General features: G+C 45.1%; 1 protein-coding gene across 2 annotated transcripts; it reads right to left on the bottom strand.

Annotated features, from left to right (window-relative positions):
* Nucleotides 1-29: 29 nt before the first annotated feature.
* zc3h7ba (zinc finger CCCH-type containing 7Ba) lies at nucleotides 30-11727 on the bottom strand. Of its 2 annotated transcripts, none has more exons than XM_062479089.1 (23): nucleotides 11491-11727; nucleotides 11172-11232; nucleotides 10995-11025; nucleotides 10594-10791; nucleotides 10294-10452; nucleotides 10022-10102; nucleotides 9804-9860; nucleotides 9620-9680; nucleotides 9302-9528; nucleotides 8533-9130; nucleotides 8364-8422; nucleotides 8175-8274; nucleotides 7868-8023; nucleotides 6419-6633; nucleotides 4109-4209; nucleotides 3758-3939; nucleotides 3481-3566; nucleotides 3068-3234; nucleotides 2566-2671; nucleotides 2305-2413; nucleotides 1787-1929; nucleotides 1518-1687; nucleotides 30-1330 (listed from the first exon to the last, which is right to left on the bottom strand). In XM_062479089.1, the coding sequence occupies exons 2-23, from the start codon at nucleotides 11228-11230 to the stop codon at nucleotides 1150-1152; spliced, it is 3246 nt and encodes a 1081-aa protein (XP_062335073.1). In that variant the 5' UTR covers nucleotides 11231-11232; nucleotides 11491-11727; the 3' UTR covers nucleotides 30-1149. The 2 variants fall into 2 exon arrangements, with proteins under 2 accessions (XP_062335073.1, XP_062335082.1); XM_062479098.1 differs by having other exon boundaries at nucleotides 9638-9680.
* Between the last annotated feature and the right edge of the window lie 19 nt (nucleotides 11728-11746).

Genomic DNA, 11746 nt, shown 5'->3' with positions numbered 1-11746 from the left:
TAATAGTCCTAATAGAAAACAAGTAAAACAACCCTCTTAAAAAAGTTTACTCTGTAACAAAATAAATGATAAACAGCTGTCATTCACAAGTAAAAGTAACCTACAATACATACTGCTTTTCCTATTAATTCAAATAATACAGTAAACACTGTCTGAAAACATAGTCCTTCAACATAAATCACCAGTGATGTGTAGGCTACTGAACCTTTCCAGACAGTTCTTTTGTGTTTTCCACAGTCATGTCACTCATCTCAAGGCACTGAATAAACCCCTTGAAGAACATAGGATTGACCTTATAAACAAAAAATGTACACAACTTTAGTGCATTCAGTTTAAGATAGTTTGAAAGTGGTTAATCTGAAATGATATAAATTGTTCATTCACAACTTTGTGATTATGTTGTGCTACAAGCAGTTTCTTGCTATTACATTCAATATTTTCCATGCACAAAATACATCTTTCTGTCTGTGATGTCAGCAAAACATACTTGTATTTGGTATCATTTATGGGTCAACTACACATTCAGAGATAAGTCCTCTGGAAGTTGCAGTCCTTTGCTTCAAACACTCCTCAGTTAAGAGGCCCCTGCCTTGAGCACTCCTGCCATATAGTAGGATGCCATTCAAGCACCCCAGTTACCCATACATTATATAGCAACAAACTCATAAAAGGGTGACATCAGTCATCAGAATTCTACATCCAATCCATGGGAGTGCACCACTGGTTGACTGGGAAGGTCCCCTTCTGTTAACTCAAAGTGCAGAGATAAGGTTAAACGAAGATTGCAAATACCATTTTGGCAAAGATATTATGAACAGAACGATTAGGCACACACACATGGTTCTTTCTTTGAATGACTTCAAAGCACTGGTCTAGTTACTCAGCACAGAGATACTTTCAATTGACTAAAAGTTTATCAACAGGTCAAAGTAAATATGCTTAAGTCAGAAGTTTTACTCTGAAGTAAGCCAGTCAGTCTAGCCCATTTATGGGTCTGTGTTTGTAGCTCGACAGAAGAGTAAGCAAAATAAAAATGACAGAGGACTGCAAAATCTAGTTTGTGGTATGAGTATGTGGGTAGAGATGTTGTGTGGTTTGTGTATGTTTGTGTGTATACTGTATGCATCGCTACATAGTGAAACAGGGGTTTCAACCCTGAAGGAGGAAGTTGTATTTCCCAAAGTCAAACTCGTTTGGCATGATGAGCATGTCCTCACGGGCCTTGGCTAGCTTGCGACGCAGGAAGTCCCGCCTCTCCTTCCACTCCACCAGCTCCTCCTCGCTATGGGCGTAGTCGCAGCTCACACCATCCTCACAGACGCTCTCCAGCCTGTCAATCATAGCAACTTCGGTTCATGGTGTTGTTCGCCCAGGTAAGAGTTCCACCCCTGTGGCTCTACAATAATCTCAACATCATAAGCTTCAAGGCGTAAGCTCCGCGACTCGTAAGCCTCAGTGATCTGAGTGAATCACAAAGGGCTGAATGAGCAATATAGCCTCACACAGACAAGACTGACCTGGGGCACAGCGTGAAGTGGGGCCCAGGGAAGCGGTAGGCCCAGGCCAGGCTCTCGTCCTCTCCCTCACAGCTGAACACTCGGTCCTTGTGCTTCTCTGAGGAGATGTGCTGCTGCCACTGGCGCTCGCCGTTACTGTGCCTCCCGCAGAGACGGCAGTGGAAGCCGTTCTGTCACAAACGCACAAACACGGCAAACCGACACATCAGAAACCGCGGTACCTGCGTGGACGGAAGCGCACGGAATCAGAGGCGAGTCGAGGCGCTCACCATTGGCTCGGCAAAGTCGGTTGGCATGACGATGTACTTATCCTCGGAGCAAACGGGAGGTTGGGAGAGCCAGGCACCATCAGGTTGTCGGTCCTGACTGGTCAGAGACATCCACATGTCGTACATCTGCTGCATATCTTTCACTGCGGAAAGGGGATCAAAAGAAATGTTACACCTCTGGTCCGGCCAGATTCACTTCAGGATAGAGAATGTGAACAAAGAGACAGATATACTGTGAACAAAGAGCAGGAAATGTGCACGTGTCAAAGGTTTATTTGTCACATGCACCGCATAGCATCATCAGGAAGGTAAAATGATTGTGACCTGGCAAGCGAACATCGAAACATCTAAAGTAGCATCACAAAGAAACGTATATATAAAAATAAATATATAGCATACAGCATAAATACATATACAAAGATAGATTCAAAGCAAAGTAGCACAAGCACAGAAGCAAAATAACGTAGCTAGCAAAAAAAAAAAAAGACCAGCGGTTTACAGTGTGTGGGTTCACATACAGTTCTGGTTCTTCATGTAGGTCCACACCTCCTTCTCATCCACACTGTGAGCGTAGGTGCAGTTCCCAGTAAAAGTGCATTTCCTCTGCTTCGCTATGTGGCCGCATATCTGAGGAGGGACACGTTTGGCGCACCGTCACGGCCAGTCAGGTTCCAGCGAGACGTCAAGCTCCTTGGTACGTTATTCACATTAAGTAGTTCCATATCTGAGGGAGGGGGGGGGGGGGGAGGGGGGAGGAATACGAGGAGAAGTGGACGCACCTCGTACTGCTGGGGGAAGGTCTTGGCATAGGGAAGAGGGCGCACCATCGCCCACTTCTTTCTCTCCAGGGACATCACCAACAGCACCCGGCGCTCCTTTGTCCAGCTGGGGCAGAAGGACCACGAGGACCGCGAGAAGGAAGACGTGTGACAGAAGTACAAGTGACAACATGAAACGGCAATTAGCATACATGGAGAGGGGGAGGAAGGATAAGAAGCAGGGAAGTGTGTGTGTGAGCTTGGGAGAGACAGAGAGGGAGGGAGAGAGAGGGGGGGAGAGAGAGGGGGGAGAGAGAGAGAGATATAGAGAGAGGAAAAGAGGGAGGGCAGGAGGGCAGGAGGAATATAGAGAGGGTAGAGCAGAATAACATAAGAGGGGCTAGTACTGTGTCACTACTACTGTGTAGTAATCTAAAGAAGGGGAGAAATGCCAAACGAAGCTAAAAGCACTCAACATAGAGTGCACACTCAATACTATGTACTAGTTAAGCTGTTTTCTTACCTGTGCCTGGCTTTGGCTGTGCAATACTTAAGGGCTTTATCTGGCTCACTGACCAGACCGTCCTTCCAGCACTGACCACAGACAAACTTCATCCTCATGTTCAGACCTTTACTTCCTCCTCCTCCTCTTGCGCCTCCTGTTGCTCGAGATTGTGGCACGCTCACAGGCTTTCGGTTCATGAGAAACACACAGATGCACCAGCCATAAGCATCAGTGATGGAAATACGAGAAAATGGAAGAGAGAATTAATCTAACCTACGGATATGGAGATATACAAGCTAAAGACTATATATTATAGAAGCTAAAGACTTTATCTACACAAAAGCTATACACCATATTTATTTGAAAGCTACAGGTTATCGAGATTTAAAAGGCTGCTGTTGTGCAACCAGAATTTCTGCCTTCATTTTTACTTTGTTCCCTCTTTGCTTGTGTGCATGCTGCTCCAGTTTTTGCCAGTGTTTTGTAGACTCTAGCACGATTTCTTCAGGAGTGATACCTGGGTAGAAGACACACATAAGCACACACACAGACAGCAAAAACATGGACAACGACATGACAGCTACTGCCATCTACTGGCAGAAGATGAGAACGGTTATCGCGGTGAAATCCCTCCTGAGATCATCTCTGCGATTGTGTGTTCAAATGTTTCGTGTGCACCCTTTGCCCGAGCGACGGATTGGACTGCACCTGTGTCTCTCTGCAGCATCCAGAACTTGAGCTCTATGACAGAGTGGGCGAACTGGCAGGTGTCCTCCCGCTGGCAGCCGTAGCGGATGGCATGGCGGCACACGTCATGATGGCACAGGGCGTGCAGAGGGCGGATCTTACTGTAGCTCACGCTGGTGGACCTCACCACGTGGACCAGGCACCTGCAAGGCACAGAGGGGGGGGAGGGGGGGGAGGGGGGCTCTAGCCAAGTTTTGTGGGTATGTGTGTGTGAATTTAGTCTGTGTGCCCCGTGTACAGTAACATCTATCAGGGGGTTGAAGTGTGTGTGTGTGTGTGTGTGGGTGTGCATGTGTGAAGAATGTTACTCACTTGTTGCCGTCGAACGGGTGAGGAGCAGAAAGGTTGGAGCACACGCCCGGGGCCTCTTCACTGCGCTTACTAATGATCCTGGGCTTACTGTCGTAACACTCCTGACAGACCGGGAGATGGAGCGCAAGAGAAAGAGAGAGGAGACCGAGACACCATGAAAGGCGACAAAAAAAGGACGATAAACAGAAAAGTAGAGGAGAGGAAGAAGAGGTTTGAAGTTAGTTTGGATCCATGCTTATTCTATGATATGAAAAATTTGGTCAATCAGTTATTTGATATGAAATATGTCATCGGTCAATAATCTCTCAAGGTTAGGATGGAAATATGTGTGGAGTGAGCTATGGTTGCAAGGATTTAAATGTGTTGTTTTATAGGTGACATGGGACAAGGTACTGTCGAGGAACGACCAGAGTGACCCTGTCCTTATCCTTCCGTTTATTTGATAAGGTTTAAAGATAAACAAGTGCAAACCATGAAACAAACATGCCAGACATTTTTAAAAGACAGCTTAAAACCTACCTTTTTACCAAAGCTTATTATTTATAATTTATCTAATTTTATCTCAGAAGGGTTTTACTACTTTTATTAGTTATATTATTGTTTGCTATTAATTATTACTTTTATCACTTGTATTATTGTATTTTATTGATTCTATGTAAAGCACCTTGAGCTGCAATTTTTGTATGAAATGTGAAATATAAATAAAGTCTTATTATTATTATGACTATAACTATTTTTGACACTTTATTTGATGCTTTGTATAAGGTAGAATATGTTTGATCAGAATGTTGTAACCTAGATATGAAGGTGTAGACCATCGTATTTATTTGTTAAGAACACTCTGTGCAGTTCTCAGCTCTATGATTTATTCATTTGTGTAAAAGAGACAGACAAAAAAGCATACTGTCTGGGACCTTAACTGTTCGGGTAACCTGATCAAATCAGCCTGTGAGCTGGAGAAGAAAAAGGAAGTACCAGTTAGCGCCTGGTACCTACTGGTTCAAACAAGGAATTATTTCTGATTTAAGACCCTTAATAGTACAGACCCTTGGTAGAGACATATGTCAATGAGGGCTCTTGTTATATAAGGACTGAGTGCCTTCTGTCTGCAAGCTTGCATTAAACTCAATTGATGCACAGAACTCTAGGTCACTTGTGTTACTTGGCAGTATTCAGGACCGCCTCAGCGAACCAGGGAAGGAGACTGACCTAGGAGACCTACATAAGCCTGAGAAACTGTATGTTAAGTTGAACTGTTCTCTGATGCATCAGTATATTTACCAATGTGTCCATCTATTGGTTAGTCAATGAGTCTGTTTGAATTGGTTAATCAGTTGGTTCATTAGTTCATCGTTTCTCTGTATAATGTCGTGGTTTATTGATTATTGGGCAGGGTGGCAGGCATGGGTGGTACTCAGTGGTGAGGAAGATAGGCCTAGGTTTGCAGAGAAACATGTCCTGAACTAGTCAGGGGTTTTGGAAGGTTGAGAAGAGGACAACAGCAGATATGGTGCCAGAGCAAAATAGAATGTTCTCGAAGGAGAAAGGGGGGCCAGGGTGAGTCAGCTTTATAGGAGACTGGTATGTGTGCTTGGCTCTCTAGGACAGTGAGGAATGGAGGTGCCAAGGCCTAACAGCTGGGAAAACTCATGATTGTAGGCCCTGTGGTTCGGTTGCCTCTGATTCCGGGATCTAGGTCCTTAAGAGTGGCAGGCCAAGCTGACCTAGCCAGGGAAGTGAGGAGATACACATGGAGGTCGGGTGACACATATTGGGTGGGGAGAAGGGGTGAACTAGGGTTTGAGGAGAAAAGGGAACATTTTTGAGTAGATATAGATATAGGGAGTGCGCACGCATGTTGGCTTTATCGAAGATAGGTTGGCCTTGGCCAAAACGTTGGAAGAGAAACTTCTCGAGCATTGTGAAATCATCATGCAGGGCGGGAGATATTCCTCATATCAGCCTATATAAGATAATGTGTTCACGTGCGTGATTGCTTTTTGTGTCTTACGTGTACTGCTGCTGCATTGCTGAATAAACCATCAAGCCATCTTAACTTTGAAAGATATTCCGTCTTTGACTCTATTTTTGATCTAAATCCTTTTGAACAAACTCCTACAATAACTAAACTGGGTTCTGTTTGATATATTTCGAAGACCTTCCCCACAAAAACAAGCCAGTTGAAAACAAGGGCTTTTTCCTCCACAGGGACAATGGGTGAATACAGAGCGCCAATAATGGCAATGGTCAAATGAGGAAATAAGCTCATGCTTTTGTGTGCTTGTGTGTTCTTGTTTGTGTCCACTTTACCTTACAGAGGAAGATGAACATGCCATTGTAGAGCTGCAGCAGATGCTTGATCGTGGGGACAGAGCCAGGGTTGGTTTGCGGCGGGCCGAACAGCAGGCCCCGGTTCAGAGCTCCCCTCCTCTCCTGGGTCCACACATCAATCTCCTGCTGGCAGAAGGCAAACATGCAGGCCTCCCCATACTTACAGCCTTTCTTCAGGCCAGACTGCAGTATATCTGGATAGGGGGAAAAGGGGGCACAGCCATCCACTTCATCAAGTACAACCTTTATGAACACACTTATGAGTAGGTATCGACGTTTTGAAAAGTGTGTGTTTTTTTGGGGCCGTTGAGTGCAAACAGTTCAAACCTCTCTAAATCAACCACTAAACCATACTCACACACCGTGTGACGCCGGAATGTGTATTTTCTCAACGTTTTGCATAAGAAACAATTAAGTAACCGTCAAACAGGCTGTTAAGATTTAGATTTGTATTATGCTGTAACAAGGAGTAAGTTACAGTGATAATATAAACTTTGAAGGCCTCTATGTAGGCAAAAACTCAAAAACTTTGTATTCCTTGGAACCATCTTTCTCTCTCCTTCTGTGTTGGTCGGTCAAGGACACAGCTGATATGGATAATCTGTGATGTGTTAGACCGGCACCACCAGATGCAAACCCTAGTGGAGAGTGATTAACTGGCACTCATTTATGAATGATTCGAACTAATGGGGCTGCAATGTCTTGTTTTTATATATCAAGTGTTAATACTGTATAATGCTCTCTGACTTTGCAAAGCCACTAAGAGACTTGTGTCGAGTTATTTCTTTGATTCTACAACTCTCCATCTGATTGCCGTTAGTGAAAGCAAATAGTGGAATTGATGTCACAGCATAAGTGAAGAGTGAGAATGATTGTGTGTGGATTGAGTGGTCTTCCACAATATCTGCATTGTTTTAGTTAGGTTGCTATGTGCGGCACATCATTTGTGTTCAGTTGTCTGTGTAGACATTTTATTCAGTGTTTACAACTACTCTATACTCTGATATTGGGCAGCATCCTTTTATACAACTGTGTAGTGTTAACTCCCTTGTTTTGATAACACATTCTACTGTTTCTTCTGGACCTTGAGGTGAATCTTTGGTCATTATCCAAATGGCCTTTACTCTAACCACTGGTGTTCATGTGGGTTTCACCCAGTCTGTGAGCTCAATATGATTTATTTTTAAGTGTTTGTGTAGTTTAAGGAACACTGTAAACATCATCTGTAGGTGAAGTACAGAACAGACAGGGGTCTTTAAGCACTTCCAACATTCTTCCTTCGGACCACAGTACAGTATGTACGTAAACAGAGTTTCAAACTGAAGCTATCATGACCTGAGGGTGGTAATGTGTCATTGTATCTGGGCATGGCCTTAAAAAAAGGATAATACCCAGCTGAAAGTGTGACCAGAGCTTAGCAGTCCTCACCCTTGCAGAGGACATAGGGTCCAAAGACCTGGGTCTTGATGGGCCTCGCCCTCACTCTCATCCAGAGAGACTCAGCCCTGCTTCTGCAGAGCAGGATGTCCCGCCTACAGTTATGGACCAAGTCTGGCTGGTGCTGGACATCAAAGATCCCTGGGCCTGGGAGGAAATAAGGGGAGCAGAGTTAAAAAGAGAGAGAGAGAGAGGGGGGGGGGGGCGTAATCAGAAGGAGATTGTCGGAGAGAGAGAGCGGAGGTCAGTGTGTGTGTGTATGTGTGTGTGTGTCTGTGTGTAGGGGTGGCGGTGCTACCTGTGCTGATGTAACAGGTGAAGCAGGCCTGCAGGAATATGTGGGTGGAGGCCAGAGGGTTCTGGTATAGCCGGGACATGACTGAGCTTCCATGGTTGTTCTGGAACGCAAAACAGCTTTCAGTTAGAATACCATCAAGACAAATATAACATGTCAATGACAAAATCAACAGAAAAAGACAATTCTTACGGTATAGTTAGACTTGGTTGAGCGTGATGCAGGCGGTGCACTGAGGGACCTCCCACCACCTTGTTAAAAGAGGAGACATTCTATTAAACACATACATTTTTACTGTATTGTACAAAAACAATACTATGTGTTTTGGCTTTTTACATAACCCTACCCTCAGTGCACTCACCAGACTGGGTGAACTCAGAGGGGGAGACCAGCCTGCCTCCGCCAACTGCCTTGGATGTGAGTGCGGGTGCAGAGGCGCCCTCTAGTGGCGAGAAGTTGTCGAGCGAATCGAGGGAATCCAGTGCGTTCAGGGGATACACAGCCATTTCAGGTGGGCCCCCATCGCCCAGGACAGGGATGCTGTCGGGGGTATTCAAGAAGTCAAGTCCCTCGAGGTCAAGGTCGTTCAATTCGTCTCCGGTGGCTGCCATGGAAGGAGCCTCAGCTCCACTGCCTAGAAAGGGGGCCAGGTTGTCTAAAGAATCCAGGGCATTCATTTCCATCAGGGCATTAAGTGATGGTTGGAGGGCACTGCCATCGCCACCCCCCCCATGAGCTGGGAAATTATCCAAGGCATCAAGGCCATCAAGGGAATCCAGGGAACTCGGTGCTGTGCTGGGGTCCTCCCCTTTGGGGCGAAAGGTGTCCAGGGAGTTGAGCTGGCTGACAGCAGAGGTGAAGAATGCTGGGGGGAGCTTGGGAGAGGGCGCGGGGAGGGCCAGGCCATAAGTCTGAACGGGGCTAGATTTGAACATGCAGGGCTCAGTGGGAAAGGAAGCCTGGAGATGGGTTTGGGTGGGAGACATGGGTGGAGGGGGAGTTGGGGGTGGGAAGGAAATGGGAGAAAGAGCCGAGTGCCGATGGTTATGAATCCCAGCAAATGGAAAGAAAAATATGCAACCTTTTTTGTTGTTGGTTATTCTCAACTTGTCATGCAATCTGATGCTCACCTCAGTTGCTTCTAGCTCATTAGAAAAACTGTCCAGGAGGGTGTCTAGATCATCCCCTATCAAATCCAAGTCTCCAGGAGCCTCGGGCCCTGAGTGGAGAAGGCCTTGGGGGCCTTGTCCAGGGCTGTCGACACACCGGCTGGAACTCATAGATCCAGCTGCAGGGAGTGAGGTGTCACCATCACGGCCTGGTATCCTGGCAGGTGGAGGCGTGTCTGAGAAGCCACCTGAAAATGGGACAGAAGAGGAGAAGGAACAAGAGTTTATATGGAAAGCGGTTTCTGGCATGTACTGAAGGTGATGATCATCTAAACTCACTTTGAGAGTAATTCGTACTTGGTGCGATGTCCCTCAAGGAATACATTCTATTGGCTGAAATCTAGAGGGTGAGAAGGAAGAAGAAAAAAGATGGCACTGGTTCACTTTGCAAACATCCCGCAATATATGAAACCTCAGTCAGATCACTTTATTTTGTATTCTGTATTTACAGTAGAGCACTTGCCTTATCCATATGATGACCTGTGGTACCATTACTGTCACCTTCAGTAGCAGCTGGCTCCTTTAAAGGGGGGGGGGGTTCAAATACTCAATATGGAGTTTCAAGTACTCTATATGATCAACATTTCCTAAGTTGTTATGGAGAATTTGATGAAAGTAGATATCAACGGCTTTTAGCAACCCCTTACAGTCCTGGAACAAGTCTGAAAATAGGATGCTCACCTTAGAGCTAACATAGGCTTTGCGGACCCTCATGCCCATTCTATTAGCCAGTTCCCGTGCCAGCTCATTGGCTTGTTTGTCCTATGAGTGGAGATAAACAAAATGATATAAGGACACAAACTATCTGTACGAACAGTATAGTCACTTACAAAAGCCCATTAATTATATCACCTCAATCAACTTGTCATGTGAAAGTGTGATAACTAAGCATGGGGCCATAGAGATATAAATCTCTATGAAGTTGTCTTGCAACTGTCCTATAGATGACTTACGTTAGGAGCCGTGAGCAGGCAGCCAATGCTGCAGTTGTAGGCCTCCCTGTATCGTCCCAGCTCCTTAAGACATAGGGCCTTCCTGTACAGAGCCCTGCGACTGCCCTTAAACACTGCCAGCGCATGGTCACAGTCCTGAATGCACCGCTCATACTTCTCCTGAGAGAGAAGGAATCAATGATAGTGGACTGAGGGTTGTGTGTGTGTGTGTGTGTGTGTGTGTGGGGGTGTGTGTTTGTGTGAAACAATAATAATACAATTCTCAACATCAGTGATATTTTTTCTCTCTATATATCTTACCATGCTGTGATAGGTGCTGGCCCGGTTCACATATAGGCTCTCCAACAGGGCTGGAGGGATGCCCAGGTCCTTTGACTGGGCATACTGAGCCACATTCACCCCTTCCGTAAAGTTTGTAATGGCCTGGTCCCACTGCTCCTCCCTGAATGACACATTCCCCTCATCCAGGAGGTTGCAAATAATCTGGGTCAGAACGCCCTGGAGCAGAGATCGTAACAGTGGGAGGGGCAAGGACAGAGAGGGAGGATAAGTAAAGAGAAAGGAGTTGTGAAATGTTTGGGAAATGGGAATGCACACAAACTTCCAACAGATATTTGGGGCAGTAAGTTGAGGTTGTGGGAATTATGACCATGGTCACAATAGACAGTCTTAAAAGAGAAATACATTTTTCATAACCTTACCTCATTGCTGTTGGGCTTTGGTAAAGATGGCCTATAGGAGAAATTAGTTTTTTTCCAATATCAACAAGTGAAAGCTAAAACTTTACCAATATCCTTCCACTCATTTGATATTAGCCATTTACAAAAAAATCTTTATACAAACCTATAGCAACAATATTAGTATGAATCTATTCTAACCGTATGAATGAAAGTCCTTTCTGTATTTCGTTTTTGCGCTTCTGCCGTTCCGAGTCCATAGCTGCACAATCACATGCGCGAAAACAGATGTAAACATCAGGCTTTTTGAAGAATATTTGCAGACTGAGTGGCAGGTAACAGTGGCTAATGAAGTAACTTTTTACAAATAAAAGAAATACAGATGGACACTGTAGGACCACACTATCTGTAAAATACATTAAAAAAAATATATACAGAAAGCTACTCGAGCTACATTTTAAGGGCGTTCGCCTAATTACATTTTCTGCAAGAACGTGCAACAAATAAACTCGAGACTCACCTGTCAAGAAACATAAAGTCGGTGATTTACTAGTAGTGGTAGTTTAGGTCTACACATACAGCACAGAACATTTCCAGTCGTGGACAACAATATCCTTTACAACCCTGACGAATACTACTGTATCTCTCTCTAGCAGCTAGCATACGTGAGCAGATTCAACAGAACAGTTTCACTTTCCTCTAATAGCCCTCACCACTACCCCGTTGTATTACCGAATCTAGGTCCTACAGGTAGTATGGTTCGTGGAAGGCGACAT

Source organism: Osmerus eperlanus, chromosome 2 (genome assembly GCF_963692335.1).
Source record: "Osmerus eperlanus chromosome 2, fOsmEpe2.1, whole genome shotgun sequence".
Lineage (NCBI taxonomy): Eukaryota > Metazoa > Chordata > Actinopteri > Osmeriformes > Osmeridae > Osmerus > Osmerus eperlanus.
Note: the sequence above shows the minus strand (reverse complement) of the source record. Positions and strands in the feature narration are given on the sequence as shown.